General features: G+C 41.3%; 1 protein-coding gene across 6 annotated transcripts in view; it reads right to left on the minus strand.

The window, feature by feature from the left end:
* Positions 1-25906, minus strand: part of WWC3 (WWC family member 3) — a 104358-nt gene extending 78452 nt beyond the window's left edge. For 4 of the 6 annotated variants that reach the window (XR_012778568.1, XM_075522541.1, XM_075522522.1 and 1 more), the window contains exon 1: positions 25433-25790. Coding sequence is in view for 5 of the 6 variants with exons in the window: in XM_075522541.1 (XP_075378656.1) it covers positions 25433-25641 (209 nt within the window). In the remaining variant the exon portion in view is untranslated. Of the gene's footprint in view, positions 1-25432 lie in introns of all 6 variants that reach the window. The other 2 variants (XM_075522503.1, XM_075522531.1) reach the window with 2 other exon arrangements.
* Positions 25907-26860: the final 954 nt, after the last annotated feature.

A 26860-nucleotide genomic window follows, 5' to 3' on the forward strand; every position in this document is an offset into this window, starting at 1 on the left:
AAAAATCAATCAACAGGAGATAAAGCACAATTACAGAAGACACACCATGCCTTCAAATCTACACTGATCTTAATTTGAACATAACTGAACATCCACAAGTAACAAGTACTTCTTCACTAAAACAGCAGTGGAAATGAAATTTATACTAAAGAGACTTGAACAGTAGATGGCCTGCCTCCTCTTCTTCCTCCCCATCTCCCATGACCGAGAAGGTTAAAAATAGAGGCTTCCGTTTCCTTAGATTATTTCACTTTAAACTTTTCTAGAACACTGAAATTAGCTACTTTGCCAGCTTCCTACATTTGTGTTAGAAAAGGAGGAGTGTTAAAAACACACTTCCATTTACAGCAACTCAGGAAACCAACTTCTGTGGTTTGTATTATTATTATCATTTGTAAATGACAAGTCCTTCTAGAAGTCATATGTGTCTCTTCCAAAGTTTGGATACTGCTCACCCAAAGGCCCCTTGCACCACATAGTAACATACTTTGGGGGTAATCTTCTGTACTTGCATATTTTTCTGTATTTATGCATTCCTTTGCAGTTAGTAAACACAGATATTTTCAGTGCACAGCATTCAATTCCCCATATCCAAGAGCAGCTCCAGTACCAGGAAGGAGAGCTTAAGAGCCACAGAAAGCCAGCTTCAGCTCCCTCCCTCCCAGCCCTGAGCCTTCGAGGAAGTCGGAGCCACAGGAAGCCTCTAACTTCCACCATCGCAGCACAGAGTGGCCCCAGCTGTCCAGGTCCATATTTTAAGGTCAGAAGGAACCACTGTCATCATCTAATTGACCTCCTGCATAATACAGGCCACAAAACTTTAGCTGGTAATTCTTGCATCTAGCCCAACATCTCGTGGTTGACCTAGCACATATTTTCCATAGTGGTAAGAGCAGTGTTTGTTTATATTGAAAAAGATATACATTGCAGAATAAGTATCTGAACTGTTTATCTGGCAGCATTGCATATCAACAAACAAAAAGTAGCAAGTATCCAAATACTGCTCTAGTATAAAGTTGTATCATCTACACATTACTATAATGCAGTGCCACCCATTCATTAGGAAGTCTGGTATGTTTCATTAGGCATTGCCTCGTTAGGCAATTTTTTGATTGCTTCTAATTCTGCTAGACTGAAATCGCTCTGGCTGAAGTTCTCCCTCCTGAGGGTGTGCCTCATTCTCATCTCCTGTGAGAAGTTTCAATTAAAACAGCTCAGCCATTCGAAAGAATAAAGCAGAGGAAAAAAATGCTGCCCCTCCCCACCCCTGTGCTAGAATTCCTACAGCAGTCTCCCAAATAACTTCAGCGCTCCTAACACCAGGACCTGAATTTTTTAGGTCTCCTACTATCCTCATGGAAAAACATGCAAGTTTGGTCAAGGCACAGGGGAGTGGAAGAGGTGCAATATTGTTGCACATGCTCAACATAACTCTGTGAAGTACGGAAGGCCTGTTCTTTGCAGATTTAATCTCCACTGAACATGCGCCAGCTTCTCAGGACCTCTCCTGGCTACACACCCAACCAACCCCAGTGTGCCAGGACATCGTGAGGCTTGCTCCAGCTGCACAGAGCAGCTCCAGAAAAATGTTTCCAGTACAACTGTGCTCCCTGCTCCTTGTATTCCGGGAATAGAGACTAGGAAGTCAGTTTCTCCTTCCAGTCTCAATGCAATCCCTGTTGCCGCCATGGAGGAAAAGAAGGAAGCAGGCACACCATGATACAGAAGGATAAGGAGCATGGGAACCAGGTGCTGGAAGAAGAGGAGGTGGCAATCAAAGTAATAAATGGTGCAGGGAGGCACAGACAGAGAAGGAGAAGCACAGGGAGAAGGACTAACAGCAGAGCTGGAGCAGAGGGGACTGGCTGGGAGCAGTGTGAACAGCCTAACTAGCAGGATAGGGAAAGACTGGACTAGCCAATGATGCTGCCCTCTACATCCCTCTGCTCTGAGACTCTGAACATGGCTCTGTTCTCCCCTGTGCACTCCACCCCGACTATACCACAAACTCCACCTGTGCTTTTGTATGAAAGCTGGATTAAGAGCTTGGTACCATTGAACTGGAGAGATCCCTGTTGTCTTCAAATGTGTCCCCCTGTGCTGCCCTAAACTGCACAATCCCATCATTTCATTGCACTACTACTTCTAACACTCATCTGATCACACAGTAAACTAGTAGTAGGTATGCTTCAACTCACTAGAACTGCAAAAAAAGTAATGGGGAAGGGGGAAAGTAGTAATTTTGGTTTTTTTCCCCATGGTCACTGAATGGAATCAGTTTACTTTGCTATCAGATGAGCAAAAAAGGCAATGTAGAGGAGGCAGGAGGTGAGCAAGATTTCCTATTATTCATAAAAAGCTGTTAATCCAATTTACAGTGTCCTAAGGGTACACTAAGCTTCACTCCTTTGCGGGGGGGGGGGGGGGGGGGGGGGACACAAAACCCCCCCCACCCAAACAAAACCAGAATGCAGACACATAAATAAAGACAATTTCACAATAATGACAATGCAGACCTTAGTTCTTGCACTTTAGAATGTGTCTACAGTTGGCTATGCAACTTTAATAAACATGAAAAAACCTTACATATGCATCACAAAAGTATCTCAGTTAGGAAGAGTACATTTAGGCACCACGATCCTTATCTTGAAGAGTCTTCTAAAGTTTGGAGGAAGAACAAAGCCTACTTTAAAAGTCTGATTCTTTTCTGAGAAAGTCAAGTATACAGCAAATTAAAAACCAACCTCAAAAGCACCTTTGAATATCCACTTCTAGGCAATGGTACCATTGCCCCCAGGAACAGTAATCCCCAATACGAACACTTCCTTCATTGCTCATGAAAGATTAAGACCTAACAACATAGGAACTTGACATGGATAACATGTTTGGAAACCACCTAATTAATCCATTTATCTGTTAACATTGGTAAAAAAAACCCCACAAACTGGGAGCTACTCAGGAAATAATTAGATTTTCACAAATTAAATGAACTACTAATACACATGTAATGATTGATTGACCAAACAACCATTAAAAGAAAGGTGTGCAAAGAGAGACAGCTGCTGTGTTTTGAGACATATCCTCAACAGTATGCTCACTAAAAACTACTTTTTTTCATAGTAACTGCAACTTCTTTTCTTTTTCTCAAATAAGATCAAGTCTATCTTTAATGCAGAGAGCACTTACAGGCAACAACAGAAAAGCCACAAAGACATCAGAAATGCAGATTAAATGAACCGCAGGAGGAGAAGTGGAGGAAGAGAAAAACATTTGCATTTCCAAGAGGCCTGTCTGGTACAGAGCAACAAACACAGGTTGGACAGATGCCTTCAGAAAAGAAATAAAGGTTTAGGTCTGACATATTAGAAAGCTAAGTTCTTCTCAGTGCTAGCAGAAGGGACATAATGTTTCGTTTACTTAAAATACAGAAAATTACCTGCCCACAGAAATAATATGAAGCCTTGTCAGAGTAACTGTTCCCTGCATTTCATAGCCTTTTGCATTACTAGCAGAGGAAGCATCTAAACTTTTAGTTTAGCTCCAATTTACCTCAAAATTATTTATGGGCAAGACCTAACCATCAATGGGACCCTCTCAGTCTTTCAAGTGAAGATGGTAGGTAGAACTGTCTCCTGGACTTAGGAGCTGATCAGCAAAATTTAAGACAGGTGGCAAACTCTTCCCAACAATACCAGCTATTTCCAATTACAGAAAGATCTATTGATTCAATCTCTGAGTAGCTTGAAAGAGAAAAAAGCCACAGTTTTCAGAAGTGTTGTAAGCCTGCTTGCTTAGTTGGGTTGATGAGCAATGCTTCAGGAGATCCAGTAAGAGGAGGGCATGAAGCAGACTGAACCACGATTACTATTCCAGACAGCAGATGCCTAATGTGTGCTGAAAACTTCATGACTAAAGTCTGTTTAAGAACCAGGACTTCAAAAACTTACCACCAGCTCCTCAAAGGCTGTTTGGAAACCTGAGTGAACTGAAAGGGAAACGATGGCGCACGGGAAGGCAGGAGAGCGTACAAGCATGACAGGAAATTCCCAGAAAAATGTGGTAATGACTCGTACGCACTTACTCTGCTCCACACATTTTCATACTGTATCGTTTTCTGAAAACCTTTTACTACTACCCATTAAGCAAGGAGACAGCCTCTCATAAGACAGCTGTGGAAAAAGAAACAGGAGTACTCCCTCTTTCCTCCCCCATCTTGTACTTATGCCACAACTGAACAACTAATTTGAAGTGGAGATTTTCTGACCATTTCCTAGACCGCTGCTCCTGCCAGGAAAGCCTGTCTTCTGCCGTCACCCTTCATCTAGCTTCCTTTTGCAGGTCTTACTTCCCCGTAAGTGAACTCAGATGTTTACATATATCGCCACTCTCTGCTCTTCCCAGCGTTAAATCCACAGGGTTCTTATTCACAGGATTTGGATTTTCTGATTTCATACTGCCCCAGCACAACAATAAGGTATTACTGAAGATGGAAGTTGTCAGAAGAGCAAAGGTTTTCAGTCCATTGCTTCCCTACTCATCATCATAGTTGAAAGTCTGATCCTAAAATTTTAATGTCCTCGAGAAGTTAACTTCCTTGACAATTTTGCCCTCAAATTCTAATTAGAGTACAATGAAGATACCACTGGTTAAATAAATTGTTATCATACTGCATTAAATCTATTTCCCCCCAAAATTAACAAGGTATTTTTAATCACCATTCAGAAGCACTGCTTTTCAGCCTATACGATTATCTTCAACCTCTTTTCAGAACAGCCTTCTGATGCAAGGACCCTCACTGCATACCCAGTGAAACTCTGTTGCTGTGCTACTTTTTAATGGAAGCCTAAGTTTTACAGATATGACTGGTCTAGACCCCCTCCTTCTCTCTGGCCTTATATTGAGCAATGCATCTTACTCACAATGAGTTAATGCTTCTAATTCCTGCAAAAGTTAATTTGATGGATATGATTAATTTTCCCTAACTCCTCTCAACAAAGAAGCAGTAATAAATACACTAATTTAAGACACCAGTCAAGTCTCAAGTGGAATACTGATTTGGGGAAGAACACCAATCCCACCCACCCCCACCCAAAAAAAAAAAACCAAACTCTCTAAAACAGAGAGCAACATGTAAGGCAGCATATCAACTATCCAAGACATCTCTAAACCACACTGCTTTCTGAGGTGGCACCACAGCAATGCTAAGGGCAGACGTCCATGGACGCAAGCACATTTCTACAGATTGAATAATCTGTACTTCTCAAAATTCCAGCAAACACATAAAAGGGGCATTATTCAGCATTTACTTCCCAGAAAAATGAATGCTGACAGAAGCAAAGGACAGGGTGGCATCGTTGTTGCCATTAATATAAATCCAGAATACTTAAAAGGATAACACACAATATATTGACAACTCAGCCAATATGATTTCACAATGTAACATTTTATGCGATCCAAGAACAGTATAAAAGTAAACAAAAATGTTTAAAGAGCTCTTGTGTATAGACTCTAATTGCTTTTAAAAGGAAAACAAATTACACAAATACCATTTTCAATAGCAGCTTGTCTAACACATGGTTTAATTTAACAGGTATTAAAGATATTGTAAGATATTGTAAGCATGGACAAGTTCTTCTGGCAACCTTTAACAACCATCAAACTTTAAAGTTGAGAAGAAAAAAAAAATCATTGTCTTCAGAGATCCAAGATTAGTTTTATTTTTATTTCTTGCTTCCTTCAAAAGTAGCTACAAAAAGTGAACATACCTTGTCCTCCATAAACAGCTCATCCTCATGTATTTTGTACAACTAAGCCCAGCATTCTTCCATTGTTTTGAACCTACACCACTTTGATCTCCAATTTCCAAAACAAGAGAACTATAAAAGCATTCTCAAACACACCTTCCAGATCAGACATGTGCTTCCCCATATACACACACATTAATGGCACAAATTACTGTTCCCTTTACCTTGCTGTTAATCATAAGCTTTTATAAGTGTAAATTTTGACCGTACAAAATACATAGCTATCCGATCAAAGACAAAAATACTCCTTTCTTAGTACTGTCTCCATCTTTCTTTCCTGGAAGCACATAAATGCCTTCTCGCAGCACTGGGAGCCACCCCAGCCCCCAAAGGTGAGGGCAGCCGGGTCCTATGCCAGTTCCAGCAGTGCCTCCGCAAGCGTCACGCCAGCGTCACCGCGCTGCCTCGTGGCACGTGCTCCTCGAGCTCGCTTCTGTGCGTGAGAGTGGGATGCAGTTCCCATCTCAGGAGCCGGCACAGGAGCAGCACGTGTCGACAGCTTCATGACGCAGTGTCGCGGCGGAGAAACTGGGGGATTATTTGACACTCATTTATAAATACAGTTTTTCCTATCGCACGCTGTCAAATAGTCACATGCATATTATTAATTTCCAAAGTATTGTGATGACCTTATGGCTACTGCTTTCCCCAAAGAAAACCACTACAGGCTAAGCTGCCGACCGTTCTGTACTGTGGCAGACACCTATTACTCACCCCCATCAACCTAATACAAAGAAAACTTTTAACTCAAGCTACATAGGTAAAAGTCACAGCTTAACACATGAGAGAAAGTCCACTTGCAGAAAGTGAGAAATATCTACATTTATCATACTGTGCTTGGCAAGCACAACTGTAATATGAAGATGAAGATCAATAAACCCCAACAATTTTTAATACTCCTTAAAAAACGTTATACCTACTGCCTTTAATAGCAAGGTAGGAAGGAGAGGGGGAAAAGAGGGAGAGAGACCACACCATTCCATCCTCAAATCAAGCTTGCTCACTGCTACATTTCTTCCTGGTGTCATCAGCAAAACTTTATTTCAAATATCTAGGCAAAGTAATACAAGATTCGGGAACTGAGGTCTTCTGCCTTTGGAAGGCTGTAACTGAAAGTGCTGAAGTATCACCGATTTTAGGAAGTGCTTTAGAAAGGAAAAGCATGAACATTAGCAAACAAAGCCAAAAAGAAGATAATTGAATCTTTACATTACTCTTGTATTCATACAATCACATTATTCATTTATAATCAGAACACCACCATAAAGTTAAGAAATACCATAATTAGTACCCACCTGAAAACCAGATACAAGGAGCTTAAAAATAACCGTACACAAAAAAACATGTGGCAGAGCAGAGAACTGAAGCCCAATCTCCCAAATCCCAAACCAGTACCACTGAACCATACTCTCTTGCTTTGGAGAGACATGATTAAAATAGGCAAACAACATTTTAGGGCACAACAACTAGAAGAGGAGGTCAGAATAGGCATTGCAGTAATACAGCTGGGAGATAGGGCAATGAATCTAAAGCAGGATTTTGGAAGACTAGGAAGAAAAAAACTTAAAGGCGCTTTTCTGTTTCTATCAAGTATTTGACAAGAGTAATTTAATTGTCTACTTTGAAGATTCAACTTCTCTTTCCAAGTAGCTATTGTGATTGGATTATATCAGAAGTCTTCCTGAAGTCATGGCTTTATTTCAAAGATCTTTGCTTAAGATAAAGTTATTATATACAAAATGCTGTACTACTGCAAATCAAACGGTAAGAATGTTATGAATCCATTTAACTAACACTGGTGATACATCCTATGACAATACACATTTTATGTATGCTTTATAAGTACAACCCTATGAAAAGTAACTAGTGCCTACAACTTGCACAAAAAGAACGTTAACTGATCTCTGTAAAGAAAGTAACATTACAGTAAAGGTAGTGTAAATTCATATAGTAAATTAAGTTACTCCACACAAACACTTCTAGAGTTTTTCTACACAGGATGTTTCCAGCAGACCCAAAGCAGCTCTGCCCTGGCTCCCATGCGTACAGCTTCCAGCTACTTGAGTGTGGCAGGGAGCTCCATCTAACATAACCTAGCCTACACAGGGCTTGTTAGCTCAGGTTTGGTGATGAATTAACCACAGCCACCTGGCTCCCAACCAGCTCAAAGCACCAGCCAAATTTGCAACACAGCATTTAGACACAACTGAGAGTGTCTCATAATGAAATTGCTTACTCACCTTATTCACCTCACTTACTTCATCTAGTGGAATAAACTACTCACCCGTATTGCTACACGAAAAGCATTCACATGGAAGGTTGAGGGCCCTGTGTATTCACACCCAAGCTTACTGAACTCCAGCTTTTCCAGGTAGAAAAATCTGTGCTTAATGAAGGTCAAAACCAAAATGAACAACCTTTGCCAACAGAAAAGCCAATGGTATCCGCTAGCCTTGACAGTATTTCATGCAATACAGCTCTGACCTGTATGAACAAAAAAAGACTGCTAACAGCTCCAGGAGGTACATTAATAGCAAGTATCTCACTGATACACCTTCTGCAGGACTCTGGATCTCTACTCAAGATTGCACTGTTTGTTCACGCATACAGAAAACCAAACCTAAAAGCCAGGCAGCGTACCACAGGCAACGCAGCCTAACGGCTACACTGGAAACTTCCATCTGCCTAATGCTTTGTTTCTTTTGTGGGGGAATAGTGCATCCATTGCACACACACCACTGAATGATTACAGTCCAAGCCTGTACCATAAAATCTGGCACACATCTCAAAATGTACTTCTATTACTTACTAGGCAAAAACATCACTTGATTTTTAGGAATTGGCTTCTGTTTCAATGAATTGGCAACTAACAGCTAGCAGACAACAGGGGCATAAAAAAATCCAGGGCTTGTAGTCCCATCTCCTATAAAAATACAGATATGTGATTTTTATTAATAACAATATTAATAGACCTAAGTCTACTTGGTTTTTATTCCATTGATGAGTTTCAAATTTTAGGGAAACCCCTTAGATTATTCAAATACCTATGAAAGTTACGAAAGTAGGAGGCCTAGTAGAACACAAGAAGCCCATGTTTACACCTAATCAGGTACGAGAAAATCTGCTCAGGAACAAGTGGATACAAATACCCCAAATGCAAGGCAAAAAGCATCCGGCAGAACTTTCACCTTCCCAGACACCAAAGTCAATCAGCCGTAAGACACAAACCCACAGGAAACCAGGCTTCATTAGTTCCGTAACTCACAGAAATACCTGATTTCTATAAATGGTAACATTTTCCACACAACATCTACTGCGAGCTTCTTTAGCACATCAAACTCGGTACCCTGCAAGGCATCTCCCTGCCCTACCCTAGACACTCACGTGCAAGCTACCCAAATATTTTCCCTTCCAAATGTTATTTTCTTTAAAAATATATTAAATATTTCCTTTTAAAATCCACAGCCAGTCCTATTTATGTGACTATTTGCTGGGTGGAACAAAGTTAGATGCTAAGCTGGAAATACCATAACAGCTGAGTATTTTAACTGGCAACACCCTTGTAATGACATGCCTGTGTGTCATATCAGCAATAGACTCTGCAACCTTACAAATCTGACATCTCCCAGCTTGAAAAATTAATTTAGCAGGTTTATCGGAATTTCACATGCACATTTTCACAGACATTCTTGCATTTAAAATACCCAAGAGCATTGTATCAAGTGTACATTCACAAGTTTGACGCCTGTCAGTAATGATCTCAGTAGCCAACTCAGGCAGGTCAATATGCCGTCCCTCCAAAACTGGATGAAACTATTGTGCCATGTCATAATACAATTTATGTTGCAGTAATTTTTCTGTAAAATAAAAATCCAAAGCGGAGGTCATATATTGTTTTTAAACACTGAAATTTTATCTCTTTCCAGATAAAAATCAGTAGCCTTATTACCTGTACTGTTCCATCAATACAGGTGTGCACTATTCACATAGATTAGCAGTGTTATACAAGGATCTCATCCTAAATAAACATAAATTGTATAATAAGGATGCTGCAGTTCCTTGTGCATCTAACACTGCTGGGCTTGGGACATTTTTTTCCCCAAATCTGAAAGCAAACATATGGCAATACATAAGAAGACTATGCTACTTTTTCCTTAACACAGGCACCAGGTGTATTGAGAAGAGACAGGTTTATTCCCAATTTGAGTATTTCCTGACAGTTTGTTGCCCCATTTTATAACTTGAACTTTGCTGAGGTTTCTTTTGTTGCATTTTGTACGTGTAACAACAGGAGAAGAGTAGAGAACTGAGGTAACACTGGATTCAGTAATCCAGTAGATATCAAAGTCTTGATTAAAAATACTTCTCCTGATTAAAAGCAACCCACCCATGAGAATCAGAGAGAGAGGAATTTGGAGACGTGCCAGTTTATACAATAACTGTGTTTATTTGTCTTAATAAATATTTAAGAAACATGACTTGTGGTATTTGATATAACTGAGGCCATGGTTAAAAGGCTTCTCTCCATGACATAAGCAAATACAGTCTATCCTCTTTATTTGTCCGACTTCTCTTCGACATTCAAGGCTAATCTAGTTTTAGGTCAGGAAAAAGACTGCGGTCTATCATTTTAAACAAACCATTGTAGTAAAACGTGAACAGGAAATTCCTAACTACACTGTTCAAAGAACAATGATTAGAAAAACAACGCCAGCTCACAAAGTACAAGGAGCCTATGAACTATCACAGGACAGTTTGGGTGGAAAATAAAAACAAAAATAAAAACCACAAATATATAGGTACTTTGCTCATTTTTTCTTTCCCCCCCAACACCCTCCACTTCCCACCCCGTTCTCCCCACCGGGGCCAGGGGTCCTTTAGACTTTGCTGAGGGAGAAATCTTCAGATCTGCAGGGGGAGGAGAGCAGTACATACAGCTCTGTCTGATACCTTGGAAATATCCGGCCTGCGGGAGTTAGCGCAGGCATGCCATTCATTCCACAACATATAAATGCCCTCTTTAGAGCCTCATCTAAGCAGCAGTTTCATTTGGACTTCGAGGCACAGGTCTGCCTTGTTTTTCAATAAGCTGCAAGCTATTTTTACCATTAAAAAAAAAAAAACCCAACATTTTAAAGTGTGCCTGCTAGCATACAGAGAGTATATAAAATGGGTAAAACGTGTACTTGAGGAAACTCTCCTGTATTAGCATTCTATTCATTACACAGATTTCCTTCTCCTAAAAAAAAAAAAAAAAAAAAACCAAAAAAAACCCACACCACAAACCAACAACAACAAAACCCCCTAAAACCTAAACCCTCAAAACCCCACCAAAGTTCATGTATTTTAAATTCTACCAGATGTAGTATCTTAAAACATTCAGAAATTCTTTAACCAAAGTGCTCTGACAACTATTTGGAATTTATTCTCATAAAAGTCTGGACATCTGACTGTCTTCACTAATGGGGAGAAAACAAAGGGGGACAGAAATCACAGTAAAGGGGAACTATTTCATTTTTAACATAACTTACTAACATTACATTAAGAGCCTATTAATCTCTATAACACCTCAGGAAAACATATTTTTTTCTTCACAGGAGATACACCCTAAAAATATCTGGATATAGGTATTAGTATTAAAATCTTCATCCACTTTGAAAAATAAGCTTCAGAGCACATACATAAAAGGCCAAAGACAGCAAAATGAACATATGATCTCAAAAGACTTGCATTTTAAAAAACACCATTCATAGACTGGAGGGCGGGGAGAAAATTTCCACAGCCAGGACATTATCCACATTTTTGGGGTGTTCCTAATGGAACCAGAGTTTTGGAGACAGGCTAATTTTTTTTTTTTTTAAGAGGACAGAAAAGCCTTTTATAAATGTTCCATAGACTCTAAATGTAAAGAAAAGAAACTTACGGTTGTGATTAAGGTAAAAAATAAACATGATTTTATCAACTGACTTCAGAAAGAATAAAACAAATATCTGAAGAACAGTGTGGGCAAGCGCTCATATGTGCAAAACTTCAAAAACCCCAGATGTTCACATACTGTACATAATTACACAAAGGAGATATTCCAGAAATTTATTACAGTAAGTTTTAACAATAAAATGATGCAGCTGTATTTTAAAACAAGAACAAAACTTTTTAAAAATTCTGAACCCCTTACATGTAAGGTGTTAGAAGAAAAAACATTACCAATATCCTCTTTCAGATACTATTTCCAAAAGAATCAGGTAATGGCCAAAAAGCTTCATACAAGTCAGAAACCCGCGAAAGAGAGAAAGTCTTTAACTCAAGGATCCAAACCAAGTCCTGGTCAATAGTAATGAAAGCATATTATCACCTTAGAGTTGTTTGGCAGATGTTGTAAAACAGGACATCTCCTAGCAGGCAGATGTCCAGAGAACAAGACCAGCTACATCATCCTGTTACCAAACAGAAGCCCTGAACAGGCATGGACAGATCTACAAGATTACTCCCAGAAGTAATTTACCTAACACGACATTACAGCATACTCTGGTACAAGAGAGCTCACTCTGTACCTGTAACAAGGTCTACATACAAGGCACTTGATATTTCAGTGGAAGGGAGAAGTTTACAAAAATGGACTATTTTCTATAATCACTGGAGCTTTATCTATTCTGACAGATTTCCAGAATATTGTGACAAATTTTATGTACGTTTGTTTAAAATAAATAAATATATAGAGAGATATATATATCTTCATCCATAAGAACCATCTGGTGTTTTGCCTTTTATTAAGTCACAGAAGGACATCCTATGACCCGGCTTTGCATGAAAACAGGTTTACATCTAAGCTCAGTGGATTGTTCAAGCTTTTTTTAGATGCCTTTCTGAAAACCTTAAGACTTTTTTTTTTTCTAAGCATATGACACACTCCTAGAAGAGAAAAAGTTGGGATATCAAAATTTGTGCCAGAATTCCCACAAGCTGTTTCTGAAAACGCATTAATAATGAAGGCAATTGATAATTCCCTAAGATGCCCTTGAATCTTTAAGAACAGATTCAGTACAAAGAATTAGGAGGTTCTGAGTGCAATTCACAGCCAATGATAGGAAACACTACTGGGCTTTTTCTTAAAAAAACAAACCAACAAAAACAACAAAAAGCAAACAAACAAACAAAAAAAACACACCGCAAACATAACCAACCACACCTGATCATGGCTCAGCAAATCTTCCACAGATCATTTCCCACAAGCATTTCCCAACTCCAGCTTCCCAAATTGTGAAGTCAGAATAATGTTTGCCAACAGAAGCATTGAGGCTAGAGCTGTAAGAAATCTTGTAGACGGTAAGTTGCCTGAAATTTCAGATGATTAAATGACACTGCACAAAACATCCACATACTCCTTCCTACATATTTGTGTTTGGATACCTACTCATGGACTAAAAGGGCTTTTTGCTCTGAAAGCCTTCTATCACATTTAACTGAAGAAATCTGTAACATTTCTCCAAAACTTCACATAAGCACATAGAGAAAACGATTAAAAAAAGACAACCAGGAATTTGCAAAGCAGCTTCTTTTACAATAGGAAAATAATTCCTGGAACTGGAAATACAGTATCTTCACAGTACCATCAATCAATCAGAATCCAAGAGTCAGCCTGATCATAAACATCTTGACATTTTACTCCAAAAATAGGCTAGAGGGAAAGATTTTTTTCTTTTTTAAAAGCAAAGATTTAAAGCAAAAATTATTTCACCATTTCTTGGAAAAACGTTTGTAGCTATACCCTATTCAAAAGATAACCAAAAACAACCCAAACAAAACAAAACAAAGTCCCAACCTACCACTTGAACGCTGCTTAAGACAAGTAAGTATGTAGGGTTCAGCAGTTAATGTCTTCCCTCATCATCTTCCTGAATAAAAGGCACTTAACTAACACACTTCAAGAACGGTAATCATGCTCCACACTGCAAATCAATTTAAAGGAACTTACCTGAAACTAGCCATTGACTAAGGCAAAAGGTTTAAGAAATCTGTTACTTCTTGAACTCCTTTAGAAGTATGTTGTAGCTACTTTTGATTAATATAGGTAACTGGAGAGTCTCTTCTTTCTGAAGTCCTGGCTATAAAAAAGTACATTAAAATACTGGACCATGTGTGCATTAAGCTGCAGTTTCCAGGGGCTGAGAACTGAGTGAAATCAAAAAGAAGTTTTCATAACAGTTCTTCCTCTTGATGACATGAGATTTACTCCCAAAGTTCCCATAGAGCCAATACAAATTTATGGCTAACCAGTCCAGATGCAAAATAAAGCTGATCTAAAAATACTTGACCATTTTTAATTAAAATGCTTTTGCAGAAAATCGTTTTTTAAAAGCTCTGTGAAACACAGAGATTTAGTCAAAACTATGTCTTTTGCCATACAGACGAGATAGAAGCATCGAAATCAAACCACAATTAAGAATTAGGCTACTATGGCTTATCAAAGTACTTCTAAAAGAAGAATCCACTGTCTGAAGCATTATCAAATGAAGAAACTGGAAGCTCACATGTGTACGAGTATTTAGGGAAGGGCTGTATTTGATTACTCAGAGGAATCGAGACACACGAAAAATTAGACCATCATTTCAAAGGACAGCATTTTTAACCACCTGTTCTGCGAGCTGGTACTAGTAAACATTTTTCTAAACAAATACTTCTATAATTTAGTTGGCCCAACTGAGTAGCTACATTAAACACAGAAGTGGAATTCAAATGCCCGTGCAAAGTCTCAAGCACATGGTGCCTATTTATCACAAATCTCAATACACCCATAACCACAAGAGCACCACTAGGTTTTTCCTTGAATAAATTATAAACTGGCAGAAAAGCAAAGATAAGACATACACTTTCTTTTTTAATGTCATCACTCAGTACACGGCAAACAGTTGTAAATATGCATATGAACATGCAATATGAATATACATGTTCTTTAATTGAATTTTGATAAATCATCTACTGCATTTCCAGTCTTTACATGCATTTCCAATTATTTTTAAATTATATAAAGGAGAGGTCAGTTAACGCTTTCTCTAGCTCATAACCTGATGACTATCATTAACTTGTGTTAGTCATCAATTACACTGTTAGAGACTATTTAGATGCTACTAAAATTGATCTATGATCCAACAGCCATGACGGTCGTTAAATCAATATTTCTTGGGTTTTGTGGTTCACTTATTCTGAAGTTTGGGGTTCAGGGATTTTTACCTATGTGCATATCATATCTTTCATACTGTGAGTCTTAGTCTTATCTAAAAGATGTAATCTGGGGGAAGCAGAAGACACACAAGTGTTTAAACAGTTATTTCTGAACATATGCAATACTTTCTTCATCTACTAACTATCCCTATGTTGCAAAAAAAAAAAAAAAAAAAACAACCCACCAAAAACCAATGGTAGTTTACTTTTTTATTCTGAAATTCCCTTTTAGGCGTGCATGGAATTACTGTTCAAGTCAAGTAACTTTGGACTGTATCCTCCTTTGAGAAGTGTGTCACAATTTGTTTATGCTATAGAATTAGATAATTATGCAGTACTGCAGCTGCCTTTCCAAACATGGATAAGCCACTCTTTCTAAGAATGCAATTTATATTAAGGTCTTTTAAAAGTATTATTTTTAGCTGTTTAAACTGTAATCCAAGATTAAATAAATCAATTTTGAAGTATTATACATTTTCAGCTTTGATACCACACTTTGCATTTTGCCATAAAGAATCCTAATCACTGTGTGTGTGAAAGAGCTTCAGCCCAAGTACAATATAAATGAAAATAGTTTCAACAAGATTCTCCATAGATATTTCATCTTGAAAATAACTCTTTCAGAAAGCTATGAAAGATAGCCTTTGATTCTCCATTGCTGGTTCAAGGGTGTTGATATCGCTGTACTTTATTTTTGTCCCATTGCCAATTAAATATACTGAAATAGAAAAGTCTTTGAAAACAAAAATAAAAAAACTAGTCACTTCAGTTTTTGATATTCACTAATTCAGCCCTTGATGGCAATTGGCTCCTTCAGCCAAGAAAGCTAACAGTATAGCACAGAATTGCCTCCATTCCGCAAACCACAAGGAAACCACCAAGTTCATCACTGGACGCAAGAGCCTTTCGTACTCTAGCAAACACCCACAAAAAGACAGGCAGAGAAACAAACTGAGAAATATTCCAGCTTATTTGATCATGCAACATATATCTAGAGCAAGCCTCGCCAGGAGGCTAGCTGTGTTAAATGGCTTACTCAAACAATTCAATGGGCCATTAAAAGTGACAGATCATGTCTCGCCATGCTTTTAGCACACCCTAATTATACTAAATCCAAATTAATTTTCCTATCTGGAACAGAATCAAGAAATAATCAAGACCCTTTTAGCATGGCAGCACAAAGCCTACATCCCCGTTCCCTTGCCATCGATGACTAGTTAAGAACTGAGGGATTTATCTCCATGAAACAGGCTTGGGACTCGTAGCAAGGCAAAAATACAACATCAAAGTCCCTGCTCCTCTCCATAAGCAGAGACAAAAATCTTGTTCATCTAATTCAGATATTACAACCTCCTCCTCTACAACCTGGCAATTTCAACCTGGACGCATTCAGGTCCCTTAAAAAAATTCCCGAGTCACACTGTCACAATCTTTTGGTGAGTTATAGCTCCAAACACTGGTGACAAAGCCACCTTCAAAGTCCCCCAAATCCCTGCTCTGTGGTTTTTGTTATTACCTCAACATGTATTTTCATGCTCCACCCCTACTGAGTTACACCCTATACTTCTACACCAAACTGAGATCCTCCTTGGAGGTGCTCCACTGTCAAGATCCTCCCCACATGTAGCTGATCTTGTACCCAATTCCCTCTCACACACATCTCCAAGGTACTGCACTGCTGATATCCTCCCCAGACCCCGTCTGATCCTAGATTTAATTCTCTCACGCCCCAACTTTGCTTCCTGCCAGTGATGGCAACGCTCACCACTGACTTCACCAAACCTTTTATGAGTGTTTCCAAGCTGCTGCTGATACCCCAAACTCAGTCCCCAAATCAGTTCTGCTGCTTGTAGCCCCCTCACTTCTTAACAGCCACTTCAATGCTGCTACTCAACTGCAACACTGGCCCTGACACCTATTTAATCAACTTCTGTTGACTTTTATACATCTGTCTTACATCTGGAAAGTGAACCCTTCCTTTTAAACATAACTTGAGGCTTATTTAGAGATGTGTTGTTTTACTATGGGGTATTTTAAAAATCGGTAGTCAGGACTGCCATTCACAAAGAGGATTTACTCAAAGAAGGTTTTAAACTGACTCATCACTTTTCCCTAAGCCAATTCCCTATTGAATTAAACTTAATTGACATAAGCCACTTAAATACCGATCTGCCCTGAAGGTAAGTCAGCTTAGGGAAATAAACCGGCTGAAAACTACCCTCCCCAAAAAGAGACAAATGAAATACTGCATAGGGTTTTTTTGCTGATTCATCTTACCGTGAGGTTGGATAAGCACCGGTACCAGTGCAAGAGAGGGGCAAAACCATGTGGCTGGCAAGGAGGACACTGCTGCTTTTGGCATCAGCTAACCACCCAGTAGCCCAAGGGTGCTGTACTGCAAAACATTGCTGAGCGTGCACACTGCTCTGCCACGGCAGGCGGAGAGGTAAGAAAAGTACCTAGAGTGTATTTTCTTTAGCTAGATTCTTTCAACCAGAAACAAGTTGAAGATTACTTAAAAGCTACGATACTGGCTGGCTTTGCTGGTGAATGTGAACTGTCACATCTGCAGCAGATAAGATATTCAGGAAGTTCTATTTTTAACTGTAGGCAGAAAAGTATTAGTTTTACTTTGTTTCACCAAAATATCAACTAAATATTTCTGTTCAGCCTCACATACAACTTTACAAAGCTCTACCTTCCAGTAAACAACACAAAATTATAAACCAAGATTACATTTAACAGGCACCTCTATGAAGCTTGTTAACAGGACTTTGCTACAGATAAGTTTCTAATTTTTTTATTGCTTACAAGTCATTTGTTCTTATGTTTGCACAGTACTGTCACTATATTTACATTCACTAAAAACACTAAGTTGTTATCTCTCAAACTAAACTTATCACTAGAATCTAAGCCTAACAAGGAATTTTTTCTCCAGATAACAGAACTTAAAACCCAGCCCTAGCCTTGTGATGTTTCAAATCTTGCATTCTCACATGTGCAGATTATAGATCCTGAAAAGCAGACACTTATCCCCCACACCCTTTAGAAGATATGTTAATGCAAATACCCAATTTTCTTTTAACAATGCTTGGTGCTGCTTCATGACAATAAATACAACCATTATGCCTATACTGACTCAGATATACATTGATTTATACATACAAGAAATAGGAAAGTACCTTCTCCAACAGTTTCGAGCACTGACAACATCTGACAGATCACAGTTTCTCAGTTTAAAAGATTCAATTCACAGGTGAGGCAGTCAATACCATCTCACAGAACCCTTCAAGAAAAAGCCCTCGTAACATCTGCCATCGCATTGCTGTAACACACTGAAGTCACAAGTGCTAATTTAGTCCTTTCTAGCATGCACACAAATACAATAAGGCAGGTGTCTGCATTCCTTATCTAATTGCTAAAAATACTTCCATTTAGAGGTAAAAAATACACACACACACAAAAAACCCTTCACCTTTAACAAAACGTTAAGAAGCTTAACAGAGTTTTTTTGTTAATGAGGTTAACCTGGCTTAATAGCTGTTTTGATGCTTTAGCACACATGCACTAGGTCTTGCAGTTTTAAGCTACCTAAGCTAGATTTTCAAAGTATATGTATTTAAACCAGTAAAAACCAATTAAATAAACCAGAATTCACTACTGTTGTACTATAAGGAAAATCTTTCACCTTTAGGAAGAAAGAGTGGATGCCTCCCACCTCTACTTTCTGAGGCACTGAAAAACTACTAAAAACATTTATTATCCTCAACGACTGGAGATGTAGCACTCATTTTTAACAACACTGAATTACAAGAAAAGGTGAATGCTCACTTCATACAGGTATTGGTTTTTGCCAAGCAACATAAATCTGACAAGAAATTAAAAGCTACTTTTTTAAAACATTTAAATCAGAGAGCCAAGATCAAGGGAAAGGGGGGAAAGCAGCAATTTAAAATTATTTACCATGAATCAGCTGCTTAACATTTACTTGTTATCAGAATCTATCAATCAAATGAAAGACTCAGCTTGAAAAACATACCTAATACCAACTAACATTAATTCTAGGACACTTACACCTATGTTAATTTTTAATCAGAAACATTTTCATGGAATTTGCTCGCAATATAGTTAAATATCTGCCTGTCTGAAGACCTACCAGCCAGGATTAAAAAAAAAAAAAAAAGAATGTTATCTTCCTCCTGAAAGGCAGAGAAGTGGATTTATCATGGCATATATATACATGAAACCATCAAAATAAATGCCAGCTACAGCATGCCTTTAAAAATATTACTGAATTATTCTGAACAAGAACTAAAGTACAAATATGTGCAGATTGCCCAGGGAGGCTTAGGGCACCGCAGCCCTTTCTTAACACCATGTGCTGCAGCATGTATTCCCAGTCACATGCCAGGAGAGCAGTTGCACAGCTGCACAGCTTTCCCATCCACGCTGTGGCTGCATCCAGGCTCGACATTTGCACAGAAAATTCAAAACATCTGGATCTCAAGTACTACTTTATATGCAATGCTTTTAATATAAATTCTATCAAGTCCACTGTATTTACTGCTAACTTGAGGTAATCAAATGATGCAACTTCAGTGACCCAGATGCCTCAAGTGACAGGGATAAATTGGATTTCTTCTTTGCTGTGCTAAGAGAAACAACCAGATAGAGAAGCTCTCCACTTTCTAATGAAAGGATGGCTGCTCTGCCAATCCTTATGAGATATATTTAGCTATATATATTATATATAGGTCAAATGATATATCATGCAGTGGAAGCAGTAAAAGTAGATGGACATAGACAGTGAGACTTCAAGCGATAGCCGACTTAAAAAATTGAACTAGATAATTTCATCTAGAGGGCTAAAGCAGTGGAAAATCTACTCTGACATTTAATATCTCTTACTATTAAAAACATATCATATTTCTGGTTTCAACTTCTGACTATCAGATACTATTATAGATCTACTAAACAAAAGAGCTCTAAAGTCTCTGGTATCGTCTCTTTTTATGAACAGTACTCAAACCACTTCTTAAACACCTCTTCAACTGAATAAATTCAGCTCCTTTGCTCTCATGGGAGAGCATATTTTCCGATCCATACTCATGCAATTTTTTTTTTTTTTCCTTTACAATCATCTCCATCTCTCGTGAGGTTGGCACTGACAGCCTAGAGAGCCAATTTATAAAATCACAACCAAATTAGTTCAGTAGTTCTGCTCCCCTTTGAACATTTTCAAAGCATCACTTCTAAAAAATACATTTCTGTACCCTATAGGTTACATTTTATGTTTTACATTAACGGCCTGCATCACAGTCAAATAAAGCATGTGATTTAAATCTGTCCAGTCATCATAATATTTTCAGAGGGAATATTAAAATAACAATCAATAATCACTATTTTCTTCCCATTCCACAAATAGCATTGCTTCAAAACAAAATCGTGAGTTAACACAGTTGATAATCAAAATAAAACAAAAAGGAAGTAGACACGAAAAGTCTGAAAACACATACAAACTTGAAGCAAACTTTCAAAAAAATGGCAGTGGTACTAACTATTCTGTTGCCTTATCTTTCTGATGCTTCCAAATAGAAGTATTTGGATTCTAATACTGATTGACACTAATTGCAACTCTCAGTGCAGGGGCTTAAGGCAGGCCCAGAAAAATGCTATTTGTGAAAAATCTTTATTTAAATGCTTCTTCTGATTGTCTTTGGGTTGCTGAGTAATGTCAACTGGAAAGATACATCCCAATACTATAGGAGATATTCTCTTGCCTTGACAAAGAGGCCACTGCCTTTCTAACCGTACCACATGCTGGTGTGCCAAAACACCCTTTACCTCACCAGTGAGAGGCACATCTTCCAATTTTGGCAATAAACTTTAGAAGCTATTCTCATCTACTTCACTTCACAGTCCTCTGATCTGGCCTTAAGAGTTGCTCCTCTCCATGTATCAAATAAGGCAAGAAAATATATGAAAAAGTAGTTTGTCACTAAAAATGCTCTCTTAATACAAGACAAGTAGTTAAGCGACTTAAGTCTGGAATTTTCTAACTTGGAATATTTGACATGAATATTCTCTTGATGCAAGCTTCTTAATTGCAATCTCCCATTCCTTTATAAAATCAAACTGGGGAAAGAGAAATCACATCGTGCAGCATCACACCAGCACGTGGGTTTAACACCTCACTTTGCCACTTGCCGTAACAGAGGAAACAACAGTACTAATGGACTGTCTTTGTCCCACCCCACAAAGAGGACAGGCAAACTGGGCAATACAGGCATTTGCTAAAAGCAAATAAATTATGAGAATGAGGAGTCCTGAAACAGTTCAGCAAAAAACAGCCAGTACTTCTGGACTTTTCTGCCCATTACTCACTTGAGCATTTCTGCTCTGCACCCCTAATAACACAGATACCTGCCTAGTGACTTTCTCAAGCTGACTCCTTGTTTCAAGCCCATTAGCCTTTCCTGCTTATTTCCAATCTCTACAATTCTGATTTTTCGTCAGTCTCCTTGTCCAGCACATCTTACATTTCCTGACCCCCGTCCTCACATTTCAGACATAGTTCTTATATTTCACCTTCCAACTATCTTCCCTTCTTCACATAGACTTTGCATGCTGCTCCACATGAGTATTTCCTGACTCTGAAGATTCCAAACTCAGTGCTCCTTTTCCCTCGGGGTTCCCTGTACAGCCAAGAAAAGAGCCGACACCCTCACACCCTGAACCCTCACCAGACCGGTTTCTTCTTACCTGTTTTTCCCTGCCCTACTGGTTTTCAGTCCAGTTCCCCTACTTTTTTCTTCCCAGGCTTCAGGTGCCATCCTCCTTCTCCCTACCCCCAACTCCTGATTGCTTTGCTTTCCACAACCTACCAAAATTCTCCCCCCCCCCCCCCGTCAAATTCCAAGGCCAACCCCACTTGTTCCCATACTCCTTGTTCCAACCCACCTCCTCTACAAGCCCATGGTTTTTCTCCTGTGCTCGAATTAAGCGGCTTTTAGGTCTCAGAATTAAGACGCTGATGAGGACACAGGACAGAAAAAAAACCCCAATTTCAATTAACATACCAGCAGTCCAGCTTGCAGGAAGTTTCTGCACAGCTGCTAAAATCTAAGTCTTTACCCAGCCCATACCGACTTTTCAATGACTCCCAAACTGGCCCAAATGGATGATTTCTCCATGCAAAAACACTGCTACACCTCACAAGTTTAAAATCCTCCCTCCAAAACAAGATGATTTAAATCTTCAAACAAACAAGACAGCTGAAGGAAACACTCCCTCTCCCTTAGCGTTGTTCCAAAAGACCAACACTGTATTTTAGCTGAAGTTTCCATAATACAAGAAATCTAACGAGACTCACCAGCTTGGAAAGCTTTTGTAAAACTCCCAACAGTTTTGGCTAAGCTCTAATCACTTGAAAACACAGTCTTGTAACAAACAGCAACAGCAATAAGATCCTTGGTGCCACAAGGATCATCAATATCAACCACAAACATAGTCAAGTCTTTTATAAGATCATTTACAATCCCCAGTTATTGACCAGAATCTCAATATAGCAAGTACTGTGCAAACACAAGATAAAAAGGCAGTTCGCTGCCTTGAAGAACTTAGAATCTATTAAGATAAAAGACGACTACTACTGCCCGATGAAAACATGCACTGAATGGCTCCATTCTGAGATCTACAGGATCTGCTAGACAACCACCCACAATCTATTCATTACACATAATCCACACAGATCAACACAGTATCTTCCCCAACCTAACCACTGATTTGATACCAAAGATAAAATGCTTCTCAAATCTGCTCCTTTTATCACTCTTCTATCATTCTTCTTCTGTTTCCTTCATTTATTCCACTTTTTCTTACCACAGAAAATCATAAGGTATCCACTTCTTCTCTTCTCGGCTTCAATGGGAAAAAGAGGGGGGGGTGGTTGGGGTTTTTTTTAATCAAATAACTGCTTCAAATTAAATTCAGTAACCAAACTATACAAAAGGCTGAGAAATCTCAGGGGGAATGCTGAAAAGAAAAACAAGCTACTAAGTGCCAGGTGCAGAGAAAGAGGAGCCTGTGGGGATGCTTATGAGACTACTGCCCATAGGAAAGCTCAGAGGTGCTGATTCTCAGAGCCCTGATCAAGTGCAGCATGGCCTGAGGTCCCATAGTTTTGTCTAATTCCTCCTGGATAGAAACGAAACTGCTCAAACATAGAAATGGGGGGGCTGATCTCTGTCACACTATGCCAAACTCCAAATGCTGAGGTACAGATGATACGAGTAGGTTATTCTGCTTTCCACTTTTTCAACATCTTTTTGCAAAAATAGAGCTTCAGTACCATTTCCCTGCTGCTCTGACATTTCTTTCCCAGACTTTGGCAGAACACAACTAACCTGATCCTTTCCTACTTTGCTGCTGCCCACGGGAATCTGAATAGCTGCAATGAAAACCAAAGAGACTGGTCACTTTTCGCTATGCAGAACAACACAGACATCTCACTAAAGTAACAACAGTAGTCTATTCTCAACCAGACATTAACTCTGCAATCATAAAACTAGCTCCTGCTACTTGAATTCTGTAGAAACTACCAATACGTGCTCATGAAAACATCATGTCTTTTCTATCTGCCCCAATGTAAAAGTCTCAATCTCTGCTCTACAGCCTGTTCTCATCCAATGTGAAAAATAAATCTAAGTTTAAACATTGGTGTGAAATATTTAGACAAAAACTGTGTGGCATTTCAATTATTTCTTCAAAACATGAAGTCATAATTTTTGCAATAATATTTAAGTTGAATGGTAACTGAATTTAAACACTGTGGTAAATGGCTGAATCTTTTTTGTTATTGTCTATATGCAAGATATTCCAGAATATGAAACCGCCTACCCTGTGAAATTTAATGGAAAGGATGACATGCAGAGAAGCCACAGACACGTTGCGATGTCATCGGTTACCTTTAAAACAGCGTATTACAACTAAGCTAACATTAAAATACATATACATGTTGTAGAAAAATGTGCTATCTAAAGCATACTAACAAATATTTAATGCCTCAGCAAAAAAATATGTGCATGCATAAGTGTCTAAATAACAAGACAAAAGATCTTGATCTGGTAGGTAAATATTTACGCTATTTAAACAGTTATGTATCATTGTGCAAGACGGCAGGAATCGCTCAAATTACTACAGTCTTTAACCCAGACTGTGCTTAAATGTTTCTGTGGCCTGCTTAACATTCCAGGCATACTTCTGGCAAGGTAGCTCTGGCTGAGGTTCAAGCTGTCCTTGTCCAACTTTCACTTACTATAAAAACATTGTTTAATATAGAAAAGTATACACAGAGACATATGTTTCTTATTTCACAGACACCTAGAATACTGACACTTGTGTTCACTAACTCCGCGTGGAAATTTTTAGGCGAACACTTTCAAGCGAGGTGTATTTACCAGGCAGTACCCCTACAGATAGTCCACGCTTCCACCAGCTTTAAGCTATGACGCTTAAATATTACTTATAATGCAATTCTACTGAAAAACACGAAGACTACCCGTATTTATTCACCCTAATTAAAACGAAAAGGCCTAACTCGATCTCACCACGCACCGCCAGGCCCGAGAGACGTGAAAACGCTATCCCAAAACAACGCAGCAGACGGGTAATTTGCAGCAGACCGCGTATTTGTCAAATTAACTGCAGGAATTTACCGGTTTGCTTACCTCCACGCAGCGTTATCTTTTATGAGGAGGTAATCTATCAAATTACTTCAGCATGCCTCCAGCCTGCTGCTGCCAATTAGTTCAGCCCGGCTAATAAATCAGGATGGCCAAGCCATTCGGTTACAGTGGGGCTAGTCCAGTATGCGAGGAGTACAAGCACAGGCGGTGCGTTCCTGCCTGCCCATCTCCCCACACGCAGAGGCAACGCTTGGCCTGAGCACCCACCACGGGCAAAAAAGCCTTAATTCCCATGCGGTTTTTTGGACCTAATTTAACATTAACACTGGCGGCAAACTCGTCAGCTGCAGGGGCTGCCCCTCAGGTCTCCACACGCATCGGCCGAGGAGGCCCGGTGTGACAGGGCCCCCCCTACCCCGGCCCGCCTTCCCGCCTCGGGGCGAAGTGAGGCGAGGCGAGGCGAAGCGCCCCGCCGACAGCGGCACCGGCGGCCCCGCCGCCCACACCCTCCCCGCGGCCCGGCCGGGGGAAGGAAAATGTCGCCGACGGGCCCGCCGCCGCCGCCGGGGGGGAGAGGGCGCGGAGGGAGGGGGACGGGGAGGCCTCGAGGCCTCCGCGCCCTCTCCCCCTCGGCGGCGGGGCCGGCGACCGGCGGGGTGAACCGGCCTCGGGCCCTCCTGCCCCCAGGATCTCCCTCGTCCGCCGGCGGCTCCCGCCCCTTACCTGTCCCGGGGGTCGATCCACGAGGTCTGCCGGGTGTTATGGTCGATGTAAAAGACTCGCCCGTCGAAGTCCCTCGCTTCCTCCCAGCCAGCGGGCAGCGGTAGCTCCGAGCTCTCCCGGCCCCGCTGCCCGCCCGCCGGCGGCCCGCCGCCCTGTCCCGCCGCCACTTGCTGCTGCCGCCGCCGCCGCCCGCCGCTCAACCACGGCATGGCCGCTCCGCCGCCGGGCCGCCGCCGCCGCCCAGCTCCGGTCGAAACCCGCTCCCCGCCAGCCGCCGCCGCCGGGGCAGCTCCCGTCCCGCCCGGGCCGCGGCCGCCCGCCGCCTCCTCCTCTTCCTCCTCCTCCTCCAGCACTAACAGGCGGCCCCGCAGGGAGCGGGACTCGGGCGGCTCCGGCTGCGCCGCGCCGGGCTCATCCTCCCCCGCGCCAGCCCCGCTCCGCGCCGGGACCAGCCCCGCCGCGCTTCCTAACCCCGCCCGAGACCTGCCCCGCGCCGCCGCGGCTCCCAGCCCCCGAGCTCGGCCCGCCGGCCCGAGCGCCCCCGCCCCGCCGCTCAGCAGCGCCCCACCGCCGCCTCCCCCAGCTCCCGCCCGGCGCCTGCCCCGGCCATCTTCCTTCCCTCCCTCCCTCCGCCAGGGCCCGGCCCCCGCCTCCGCCCCGCCCGGCTGTTCCCACGCCGCGGAGGGCCGCGCCGGGCCGGGCCGGGGGAAGGGGCCGCGGCGGGAAGACCCTCCCGGCCCGCGGGGGAGGAGGGAAGCGGCAGGGCCCGGCCGGGCGGCCGCGCCCCGCGCCGCGGAAGCCGGGCCCAAACCCAGACACGTCGGCTACGGAGAGAGGGCGGCAGCCCTCCGGCCTGGCCCTGGGCCGGGGGAAGGGGGCTGCGGCCCCACCGGGGCCCGACCTGTCCCGCCCCGGGGCTTGTGCTCTGCCACGGCCCGTTGGAGATCGGGGGGCGAAGGAAAACGGGAGCCATGCCTGGCCCTCCCCGGGTCATGCATCCCGCAGTGCCCACCCGAAAAGCCTCGGGGGTGCTGAGCAAGCTGGATGCGTGTAGGGATGTGGGGAAGGGACAGAGGTCCACTGCAGAGCCAGGAAAGATGATGGAGGAGAGGTGTTGAGGACTGCACGAGTCACAGCGACCATGCTGTATTGATGCTTGGGTAATGTATGGTGGAAAATTACACATCTGACTCGCCTGGCATCTCAGCCCGGTTCCTTAACCTCATCCTGTAGAGCAGAAAGCAGCTGTGTCTGATTTGACCTGAGCCTGCTGGAGACCACAACACAGAGTTCCAGCTACCACCTAGAATTAAATTCCCTGAAACTTGGTTAGAACAGAGTTAAAGTTGACCTGTGGTACTCCGTGCCTTTCCAGGACACTGACTTAGCTAAACCTTTGAAAATCTGGAAATAAAGAGTTCAGGTAAT

The sequence above is a fragment of the Mycteria americana genome, chromosome 1 (assembly GCF_035582795.1).
Source record: "Mycteria americana isolate JAX WOST 10 ecotype Jacksonville Zoo and Gardens chromosome 1, USCA_MyAme_1.0, whole genome shotgun sequence".
NCBI lineage: Eukaryota > Metazoa > Chordata > Aves > Ciconiiformes > Ciconiidae > Mycteria > Mycteria americana.